Here is a 12,083-nt window from a genome sequence, read left to right on the forward strand (position 1 = left end):
AGCACCAGCAACGGAGGGCAAGCACCCCAGGCCAGAGCCCAAGTCTTAACCACTGCTTCCCTCCTGGAGGGGGATTCTGCTCCCCAGGCAGCCACACCCCAGAGGTCGACAGGCAGCATAAGATGCAAGAGGGCCCCCCAAGATGGCTAAGTGCTGAGGCTTACAGGACAGTTTGTTGGAGGAGGGGTAGGCTGAGCTGCCTGAAGGCCAGCTGTGAACAGAGGGAGGTGAGATGGACTGGCATTCTGAGTGAACAGTGAGGAGGAAGTAGATAAGGAGCTGATGTTTAGGAAGCAGATGAGGTCTAGGATCACACAGAGGATGGGGCAGCTGGGGAGGGGAGTAGATAGCCAGACCAGGGGTCACTCACACCCTTTACTGACCTTAGAGACTAACAGATCTTCATTTGTTCCTGATCACGGGAAATGTGCTGGCTGGAGACGAATGTAAGGGTGAAGAAGCCAGGTGGTGAGAGGACACACCTTGAAAGCAGAGCTGCAGCCTGGATGTCAGAGCCCATATCCCACAAGAACACCCCATGATGCTCTCTAGGAATAACTAACCAGCATCCTATGGTTCTAGAGTTTCCATATGGCCCATTAATGCAACTCCTAGATGGACACACCGCAGGAACTGAAGATAAGTCCACAAACTTGTACATAAATGTTTGTGACATCCTATTCCCATCACAATAGCCAAAAACAGGTACAGCTGCAATGTTTCAACCAATAACTAGAAAAAAAGAGTGTGGTATTTTCATATGACTGAACACAATTCATCCTGAAAAAGGAATGAGGTACTGAAACCTGCTGTACCACGGATGAACCTTGAAAAGATGTTAAGTGAGAGAAGCTAGTTACAAAAGGTTGTGTACTATATGATTTTACACATATGAAATGTCCAGAATATGAAAATCCACATAGACAGAAAGTGGACAGTGACTGGAGGGCTAGAGTGACTATTGAGGGGAACAGGGTTTCTTTAGCCAGTGATAAAAATGTCCTAAAATTGGACCTAAATCAAATCCCTTACGATTAACAGTAGAAGTGACAAATAGATTCAAGGGATTAGATCTGATAGAGTGCCTGAAGAACTATGGACAGAGGTTCGTGACATTGTATAGGAAGCAGTGATCAAGACCATCCCCGAGAAAAAGAAATGCAAAAAGGCAAAATGGTTGTCTGAGGAGGCCTTACAAATAGCTATGAAAAGAAGAGAAGAGAAAGGCAAAGGAGAAAAGGAAAGATATACACATTTGAATGCAGAGTTCCAAAGAATAGCAAGGAGAGATAATAAAGCCTTCCTCAGTGATCAATGCAAAGACATAGAGGAAAATAATAGGATGGAAAAGACTAGAGATCTCAAGAAAATTAGAGATACCAAGGGAACTTTTCATGCAAAGATGGGCACAAAAAAAGGAAAGAAATGGTATGGACCTAATAGAAGCAGAAGATAATAAGAAGATGTGGCAAGAATACACGAAAGAACTATACAAAAAAGATCTTCATGACCCAGATAATCAAGATGGTATGATCACTTACCTAGACCCAGACATCCTGGAATGTGAAGTCAAGTGGGCCTTAGGAAACATCACTAGGAACAAAGCTAGTGGAGGTGATGGAATGCCAGTTGAGCTATTTCAAATCCTAAAAAATAATGCTATGAAAGTGCTGCACTCAATCTTCCAGCAAATTTGGAAAACTCAGCAGTGGCTACAGGACTGGAAAAGGTCCATTTTCATTCCAATCCCAAAGAAAGGCCATGTCAAAGAATGCTCAAACTACCGCACAATGGCACTCATCTCACACGCTAGCAAAGTAATGCTCAAAATTCTCCAAGCCAGGCTTCAACAGTATAAGAACCGTGAACTTCCAGATGTTCAAGCTGGTTATAGAAAAGGCAGAGAACCAGAGATCAAACTGCCAACATCTGCTGGATCATCCAAAAAGTAAGAGAGTTCCAGAAAAACACCTACTTCTGCTTTATTGACTATGCCAAAGCCTTTGACTGTGTGGATCACAACAAACTGTGGAAAATTCTTAAAGAGATGGGAACACCAGACCATCTTACCTGCCTCCTGAGAAATCTGTATGCAGGTTAAGAAGCAGCAGTTAGAACTGGACATGGAACAACAGACTGGTTTCAAATCAGGAAAGGAGATACATCAATATACATCAAGGCTGTATATTGTCACCCAGGTTATTTAACTTATATGCAGAGTACATCATGAGAAATGCTGGACAGGATGAATCACAAGCTGGAATCAAGATTGCCAGGAGAAATATCAATAGCTTCAGATATGCAGATGACACCACCTTTATGGCAGAAAGCAAAGAAGAACTAAAGAGCCTCTTGAAAGTGAAAGAAGACAGTGAAAAAGTTGGCTTAAAACTTGACATTCAAAAAAAAAAAAAACTTGACATTCAGAAAACTAAGATCATGGCATCCAGCCCATCCCTTAATGGCAAATAGATGGAGAAACAATGGAAACAGTGACAGACTTTATTTTGGGGGGCTCCAAAATCACTGTCGATGGTGACTGCAGCCATGAAATTAAAAGACACTTGCTCCTTGGAAGAAAAGTTATGACCAACCTAGACAGCATATTACAAAGCAGAGGCATTAATTTGCCAACAAAGGTCCATCTAGTCAAAGCTATGGTTTTTCCAGTAGTCATTATGGCTGTGAGAGTTGGACTATAAAGAAAGCTGAAGGCCAAAGAACTGATGCTTTTGAACTGTGGTTTTGAAGAAGACTCTTGAGAGTCCCTTGGACAGCTAGGAGATCCAACCAGTTCATCCTAAAGGAAATTAGTCCTGATTATTCATTGAAAGGACTGATGCTGAAGCTGAAACTCCAATACTTTGGCCACCTGATGTGAAGAACTGACTGAGAAAAGACCCTGATGCTAGGAAAGATTGAAGGCAGGAGGAGAAGGGGATGGCAGAGGATGAGATGGTTGGATGGCATCACCAACTCAATGGACATGAGTTTGAGTAAACTCCGGGAGTTGGTGATGGACAGTGAAGCCTGCTGTGCTGCAGTCCACAGGGTCGCAAAGAGTCGGACATGACTGAGTGACTGAACTGAACTGAACTGAAAATTGTATAGTGGTGATGGCTGCACCACTCTGCGTGCTAAGTCACTTCAGCTGTGTTCAACTGTTTATGATCCTATGGACTAGATCCCACCAGGCTCTTCTGTCCATTGGATTTCCCAGGCAAGAATACCAGCATGGATTGCCATTTCCTTCTCCAAGGGATCTTCCTGATCCAGGGATCGAATCTGCATCTCCTGTGGCTCCTGCATTGCAGGCAGATTCTTTATCACTGAACCACTAGGGAAGGTCTCTGTACCACTCTGCACTATACAAAAAACTAGAGAATTGTATACTGTATAGGAGTGAATTTTATGGCATGTGAATTGCATCTCAATAAAGTTGTTACAAAAAAACTCATTGCTCAATTTCCCATTGTTAAACACAGGAAAACTTCAACGTGGTGCTGAGACTTACCTTGCGAGCCGCTTGTTGAAACCGTCTCTGTGCTCGGAATCTGTTGACCCAAGTATTATTAATGAGTGGATCAAAATTAGGATGAAATTCTTGGATTTTCTGTGAACACAAAATATCAGTCCATCTTAGATTTAAATTTTAACTCCATGCATAATTATTTAATAAAAATGTTTCAGAGTTTGATCTCAAATCAAGTTATTTGTTCTTCCATTTAATGAGCATTTATTAAGCACTTTGGTGCACACAGCATTATAGGAACTACTTCTTGGGTTAGGAACCAAAAGCAAGACAAGATTTGGGTTTTAAGAAATGGTAGTCTAGTCTCATTTTTCTAGTGACTCAATGTCACATATATATAATGCAGATATGTTTCTGGCTTTCTCTTTGGTTTCATCTGTATGCCAGCACCACACTGCCTTAATGATCTGACTTTTTCATAGACTTTGTCTCCTTCAGAGGCAGTCCTTTCCCCCAGTTTAGTCATTTTAAGTTAAAAAAATTCTCAAGCCTTTTCTCTTTCCTATGTGTACGTGAGTGCTCAGTCACTCAGTCGTGTCCAACTCTGCAACCCTATGGACTGTAGCCCACTAGGCTCCTCTGTCCATGGGATTTTCCAGGCAAGAATACTTGAGTGGGTTGACATTTACTTCTCCAGGTGATCTTCCTGACCTGGGGATCAAACCCACATCTCCTGCGTCTTCTGCACTGCAGGCGATTCTTTACCGCTGAGCCACCAGGTAAGCTGGTGGCTTACAAGTATACACACACACATATCTACATGATAATACTCATGTTCATGTTGTGTATATATACATATATATGTACTTAAAGAGTTTATAAAATTCCATGAGAAAGTCTATTGAGATATTAACTGGATTGCATTAAATCTATAGATCAATTTAGAAAGAGGTGACATCTTTGCAATGTTTATCCTTTTCCATGAAATGTCTGTAAAAATCTTTCAACTTATTTAGATCTTTGTTGCTGTTCTAGTGTAAAGCTTTGTAATTGTTAGATTTGCTTCTAGGTACTTGCTTGCTATTATAAATTACATGTTTATTAAATTATATGTTAACATTTTCTTTCTTGTATGTGAAAATACATGCATATTGTACAATGATTTTATATACAATTGCCAAGCTCTCTCACAAATTCAGTAAGACAAATTATTCTGGCAATAGATTCTTTTAGATTTTCTATAATCATAGTCAGTTATATCATATGAAATCAAAGATCTTTCTCTCCAATATTTATGACTTTTATTATATCTTTTTCTTATCATGCTTACACTATATAGAATCTCTAACACAATACTGAATAAAGGAGCTTATGCTTCCTTGTACATATAATACTTCTAACTTTCACCAATTGGAAAGACTTTTACTGCAATTTTTTTTAAAAAAGCAATTTATCAGTTTACAAAAGTTTCTGTTTTCCTCATTTGGTGAGTTTTCTTTTTGGAAAATTGTGAATATTACATCAAAAAAGAGAGAGAGAAAGAAAGAAATGTACAGTCTAGATAGGCAAGATCGAACAAACACATGTGGCCCTGGGAAAGAATGAAGTCACATGGAAATCAGTCCCTTGTGATGGGGGATGGGGTGCCTTGGAATGAGGGGGCCAGACTGTGTGGTCCTCACTAGAGCCGCACACCATGTGCACATGTGCATAAATACCAGTAACTGGCTGGGAAGGAAAGGGTGCCTGGGGTGTCAAGAGGCCACGAGAGCCTCTGGCGCTGCAGGTTCTTGAACAGAGAAACAATGTGAAGACAGAGTCATTGGAAATGGATCAGCCCCACATTGGCCCGGGCAGTGGGCCACAGAAGAGAAGGCGGATCTGCTGAACAAGCCGAGGCTGAGGTGCGTCGGGGTGTGACGGTGGACCTGGGGGTGGCCTCATGGAAGAGTGACTGGCAAGACTTTGGGGCCAGAGGACATGTGGGGGAGAAGGAAAAAGGTGAAAATAGTTCAGATTTGACAGATCCAGAAGAGAAAAGTGAGAATGATGGAGGTGGGAGATGGAGAAGAATCTTTCCATTGTTAAAATTAAAAATTGGGATAGACAACAGGTCCCACTGTATAGCACAGGGAACTATATTCAATATCCTCTGATAAAACATAATGGAAAAAGAATATATATATATATATATATATACACACACATATACATACATAACTGAATCACTGTGCTGTACAGCAGAAACTAACACAATCAATTAGAAATCAATTATAAATTGATTTATAAAACCAATTATACTTTTAAATCAATTATACTTCAATAAAATAAAATTTAAAGAATAAACAAAAATTAAAAATTGAGGTTTTTAACCAGAAACTGTCACATGATAGAAGAAACTCTGGCGGGGGCTGCTGTCCCCACTTCGCAGTTGAGGACACTGCGGCACCAAGGCTCAAAGAGCTCCTCCCGGATCCCATATCCGTGGTGGAGCTGGAGCCAGTGCTCTGGCGTCTGACTTCCTGTCTTGTTTGACAAGGGGAGCGAGGGGGCAAGGAACCCACCCAGGGACCCACCCTGAGGATCAGCATGCAGACAGGGGCGTGGACAGCAAAGTGAAGTCACTCAGGCGTGTCGTACTCTTTGCGACCCCATGAACTGTAGCCTACCAGGCTCCTCCATTCATGAGATTTTCCAGGCAAGAGTACTGGAGTGGGTTGCCATTTCCTTCTCTAGGGCATCTTCCCAACCCAGGGATGGAACCTGGGCCTCCAGGATTGCTGGCAGACACTTTACCATCTGAGCCACCAGGGAAGCCCTTGGACAGCAAAGGGGAAAAAAAAACGGAGACCAAGAGGAGAAAGCAGAGTGTGGGAAGGAGGTGCCTGTATAGGGTGCCGATAATCTCAAATTGATGCCTGACTTGTGGACATGTTGGAAAAAAAACACTCTGTGAAAAGGTAAGCAAGTTAAAAATTATTAAAAATCTCTTGGTAAGAGGATTTCTAGAAAATTGCTTATATGCTTAAAAAATAAGCATATAAAGAGCTGCTGACAATTAGAATCCAAATAAAGAAAAGTTACTCACTTCTTTCAAGTCATGTAAAATCCGTTTGGGGTGAACTTCTGTCTTGCGTCGCTGGAATTCCTCATACAAAATAGGATCTCCTCTATCTAGCTGGGGTTTTCAATCATTGAAAATATTAAAATTGAATACAGATGCACACAACTACAACTGTTATTTCTCTTTAAAACGGGTAGAAACACATTAAGCAATTGGTCTAATCCATCCATGATGTTCCCTCTGGGAGTGGTGGTTAAAATGATCATTGCAAGTACGCCTACTGTTTAAATATGGAAAGTTTTATTAGAAGCACAAACCCAACACCTTCTTATTAAAATTAGAGTGTGTGTGTGTGTGTGTGTGTGTGTGCATGCACGCGCACACTCGGTCGTGTCTGACTCTTTGAGACCCCATGGGCTGTAGCCCGCCAGGTTCCTCTCTCCATGGAATTTTCCAGGCAAGAATACTGGAGTGAGTTGCTGTTTCCTCCTCCAGGGGATCTTTACGATAGTCTCTGGAAATTATTTGAAGCATTTAAAATTCACAGAGAGGATTCTAGGAAACTGTGTCACCATGGGGGTGTAGAGATTTCATTTAAAAGAAATTTAACGTCCCAGTAAAGTTTTAAGCTCCTTAGAGCTAATTAACCAAGTATCAGGTTTAACACAGGCATGTGATCTCTCCCCTTTTCCTGGCTGGTGGAGGTTGGGGGTCTGTCTCGTCCCTGGATTAAGAGACCCCCCCTTAATCCCCCTTCCCCCAGATCACCCCCCTTCCCCTATTACTTGTGTCCTCCTGGCCCCTGAGTAATCTCCCTTGCTCCAAACTGGGCACTTTCAGGTTGTTCCCAGGAAGGCTGGCTTGGCTTGGTCAGTGTCTGTACATACCTGCCTCCACAGTAAAAAGGACCATACACACTGCAAAAATGTGTTAGCTTTTGCTTCTCTGTGGGTTTTATTATTTGTTAATTAACTTCTAAAATTAGCTTGGTTCTCAGCTACACTGTCCACAGTCATTTTTAAGACTAAACTGATTGGCATACACACACTACTATATTTAAAATGGATAGCCAACATGGACCTACTGTATAGATCAGGGAATTCTGCTCAATATTCTATAATAGCTTAAATGGGAAAAGTATTTGATAAAAATAGATATACATATATGTATAACTGAATGCAGATGATACCACTCTAATAGCAGAAAGTGAAGAGGAACTAAAGAGCCTTTTGATGAAGGTGAAAGAGGAGAGTGAAAAAGCTGGCTTAAAACTCAACACTGAAAAAATGAAAATCATGGCATCTGGTCCCATCACTTCATGGCAAATAGAGGAGGAAAAAGTGGAAACAGTGACAGACTTTATTTTCTTGGGCTCCAAAATCACTGTGGATGGTGACTGCAGTCATGAAATTAAAAGATGCTTGCTTCTTGGAAGAAAAGCTATTACAAACCTAGACAGCATATTAAAAACCAGAGACATTATTTTGCTGACAAAAGTCCATAGAGTCAAAGCTATGGTTTTTCCAGAAGTCATGTACAAATGTGAGAGTTGGACCATTAAGAAGGCTGAGCACTAAAGAATTGATGCTTTTGAACTGTGGTGCCGGAGAAGACTCTTAAGAGTACTTTAAGACTTCAAGGAGACCAAACCAGTCAATCGTAAAGGAAATCAACCCTGAATATTCATTGGAAAGACTGCTGCTGAAGCTCAAATACTTTGGACACCTGATGTGAAGAGCTGACTCACTGGAAAAGATTCTGATGCTGGGAAAGACTGAGGGCAGGAGGAGAAGGCGGCAGCAGAGGACATGATGATTGGATGGCATCACTGACTCAATGGACATGAATTTGAGCAAACTCTAGGAGCTAGCGAAGGACAAGGGAGTCCGGCATGCTGCAGTCTATGGAGTCCGAAAGAGTTGGACACAACTTAGTGGCTGAACAATAACTTAGCAACTGAACAACAATGATAACTGAATCTCTGTGTCACACACCTGAAACTAACACATTGTTAATCAACTATGTTGTTGTTTAGTCAATAAGTTATGTTTGACTCTTTTGCAACCCCAATGGACTACAGCCTGCCAAGCTCTTCTGTCCATGGAATTTCCCAGGCAAGAATACTGGAGTGGGTTGCCATTTCCTTTTCCAGAGGATTTTCCTGACCCAAGGAGGGAAACTGCATCTCCTGAATTGGCAGGGAGATTCTTTACCACTGAGCCACCAGAGAAGCACTATTCCAATATAAAATAAAAATTAAAAATTAATAAATAAAGATTGAACTTCAAGAAATCTATTCCAACCATCACATTAACACCTTATTTGGAAATAAGAGGACCTACTGTATGGCACAGGGAGCTACACTGTATTTTGAGCTATAGAGTATTTTGTCATAACGTATAAGGGAAAAGAATCTCAAAAAGAATATATATACATATATGTGTGTGTGTGTATAACTGAATCACTGTACTGTATACTTGAAACTAATATGAGCCTTACAAATAGCTGAGAAAAGAAGAGAAGTGAAGGCAAAGGAGAAAAGGAAAGATATATCCATCTGAATGCAGCGTTCCAAAGAATAGTAAGGAGAGATAAGAAAGCTTTCTGAAGTGAACAATGCAAAGAAATAGAGGAAAACAACAGAATAAGAAAGACGAGATCTCTTTAAGAAAATTAGAGATACCAAGGGAATACTTCATGCTAGGATGGGCACAATAAAGGACAGAAACATATGGACCTAACCAAAGCAAAAGATATTAAGAAGAGGTGGCAAGAATACACAGAAGAACTGTACAAAAAAGGTCTTAATGACCTGGATAACCAGGATGGTGTGGTCACTCATCTAGAAGCAGATATCCTGAAACCTGGAGTAAGAAGTCAAGTGGGCCTTAGGAACCATTACTACAGACAAAGCTAGTGAAGGTGATGGAATTTCAGCTGAGCTATTTCAAATCCTAAAAGATGATGCTGTTAAAGTGCTATACTCAATATACCAGCAAATTTGGAAAACTCAGCAGTGGCCACAGGACTAAGGCCACTCAGTGTTGATTCTCAATCCAATCCCAAAGAAGGGAAATGCCAAAGAATGTTCAAACTAGTGCACAACTGCACTCATTTCACATGCTAGTGAGGCTTCAACAATATGGGAACCGAAAACTTCCAGATGTACAAGCTGGATTTAGAAAAGGCAGAAGAGCCAGAGATCAAATTGCCACCATCCACTGGATCACAGAAAAAGCAAGAGAATTCCAGAAAAACATCTACTTCTGCTTCATTGACTATGCTAAAGCCTTTGACTGTGTGGATCACAAAACTGAAAAATTCTTAAAAAGATGGGAATACCAGAACACCTTAGCTGCCTCTTGAGAAACCTCTATGCAGGTCAAGAAGCAACAGTTAGAACCAGACGTGAAACAAGGGACTGGTTCAAAATTGGGAAGGCAGTACGTCAAGGCTGTATATTGTCACCCTGTTTATTTAACTTATATGCAGAGTACATCATGCGAAATGCCAGGCTGGATGAAGCACAAGCTGGAATTAAGACTGCAGGTAGAAATATCAATAATCTCAAATATGCAGATAACACTACCCTAATGCAAGAAAGCAAAGAGGAGCCTTTTGATGAAGCTGAAAGAGGAGAGTGAGAAAGCTGGCTTAGAACTGAACACTCAGAAAACAAAGATCATGGCATCCAGTCCTATCACTTCATGGCAAATAGATGGGGAAAAAATGGAAACAGTGACAGACTTTATTTTCTTGGGTTCCAAAATCACTGTGGACAATGAAATTAAAAGATGCTTGCTCCTTGGAAGGAAAGCTATACAAACCTAGACAGTGTATTAAAAAGCAGAATCATCACTTGGCCAAAAAGGTTTGTATACTCAAAGGTATAGTTTTTCCAGTAGTCATGTACAAACGTGAGAGTTGGCCCATAAAGGCTGAGTGCTTAAGAATGAATGTTTTTGAACTGTGGAGTTGGAGAATACTCTTGACAGTCCCTTGGACAGCAAGGAGATAAAGCCAGTTAATCTTAAAGGAAATCAATCCTGCATACTCCACTGGAGTGTGCATATCCCACTGGAAGGACTAATGCTGAAGCTGAAGCGCCAACACTTTGGCCACCAGATGTGAAGAGCTGACTCATTAGAAAAGACCCTGATGCTGGGAAAGACTGAAGGCAGGAGGAGAAGGGGTGACAGAGAATGAGACGGTTGGATGGCATCACCAATTCAATGGACATCAGCTTGAGCAAACTCTGGGAGACAGTGAAGGATAGGGAAGCCTGCTGGCATGCTGCAGTCCATGGGGTCACAAAGAATCAGACGCGACTGAGTGACTGAACCTCAACAAAATCAACTATACTTCAGTAAAATAAACAAAACAAAACAGAAATGAGAGACATCTATGGTTGTCAGCATTTGAACTCATATAAGTTCAGCTCTTATATGAACACAGCTGATCTCAAACACATGTGGAGTTTGAGACTGTGGATCTCAGGTTCAAAACACAGATTTTGTAGGGAGAGACCTAACTCTCCTCAACCACAAGTCAAATAAAATAGGCAATTTTAAAAAGGGATTGGCAAAGGTGTTGTTAGAAGAAAGAGAGAGACTCCTTGTATCTTTATTCAGACTCTACTTATTTATAATGAACATCTCAGAAGTGAACATTACTGACCATTTCCCTTGAGCAAGAAGTCGCCACCCTTGAGTGTCTGTGCCATTGGGCTCTCATGCCCACTCAATCTGAATCCTCCATCCCTCTTGCTTTGCTCAGCTTCCTGCTGTTGGCCTGGGCCTCCAGCTTTAGTTTGGACCTGGCTCTGGTGTGGCTCCTGGCTGCTGTCTCTGTGTCTCTTATTTCCATGCACTGTAGATCATGCCCAGCATTCCAGCCCAAATTGGAGCCATTCCCTGACTCTGAATTGGATGCCTGTTTCTTATTTACTACTTTTCAAAACCATACTGTGTCTCCTAGGAAGCTTTCTAGTTAGATGAGTCCTCTCTCGCTGTCCCTTGAATTGCTACACTACTTAGAGGATGTTTCCAGTGACAGGTATGGCCAGCCTCAATTCACTGCTAATGGTGGGCATGTTATCAGCCTCCCCTTCCAACTTAACTGTAAGATTTTTTTTTTCCTTCAGCTGTGACATCTTGCATATAGCAGGAATTAAAAATATTTGGTGAAATAAATGATATCAGATTAGCAGTGATTCTGACCTTGTATTTGTTGTTTACTCTTTGCCGCTCCTCATAAATGTCTTTTTTAAATTTAAAGGACATATGATCCTTACCGAGGTGCACCTGCCTGGGGAGAAAAAAAACCAAAAACAATTTCCAGAACCCATCAGAATACCACAATCGATTTCAGGATGGAGGATCTCAGCTGAACTGCAGAGCTGATGCAGGAGAGCACACCAAAGAAGAGAGAAGTTGCAGATGCCAGCAACACAAGTAGAGTGAACAACATGCTCCCCACAGGGAAGCTTGTCTTCCAGTGACACATGCTAAAATATTTATGAATAAAGAGACCTGGACACTCAATCTT

General features: G+C 41.3%; 1 protein-coding gene across 9 annotated transcripts in view; it reads right to left on the bottom strand.

The window, feature by feature from the left end:
- Positions 1-12,083, bottom strand: part of CFAP221 (cilia and flagella associated protein 221) — a 135,516-nt gene that overhangs the window by 54,531 nt on the left and 68,902 nt on the right. For all 9 annotated transcript variants that reach the window (XR_015145169.1, XR_015145159.1, XR_015145158.1 and 6 more), the window contains 3 exons: positions 11,756-11,843; positions 6,561-6,650; positions 3,515-3,613 (listed from right to left, as the gene is read on the bottom strand). Coding sequence is in view for 4 of the 9 variants with exons in the window: in XM_086349725.1 (XP_086205851.1) it covers positions 3,515-3,613; positions 6,561-6,650; positions 11,756-11,843 (277 nt within the window). In the remaining 5 variants the exon portion in view is untranslated. The remainder of the gene's footprint in view (positions 1-3,514; positions 3,614-6,560; positions 6,651-11,755; positions 11,844-12,083) is intronic.

Source organism: Bos grunniens, chromosome 2, assembly GCF_055505025.1.
Source record: "Bos grunniens cultivar Pamir isolate PY7600 chromosome 2, Bosgru_T2T1.0, whole genome shotgun sequence".
Lineage (NCBI taxonomy): Eukaryota > Metazoa > Chordata > Mammalia > Artiodactyla > Bovidae > Bos > Bos grunniens.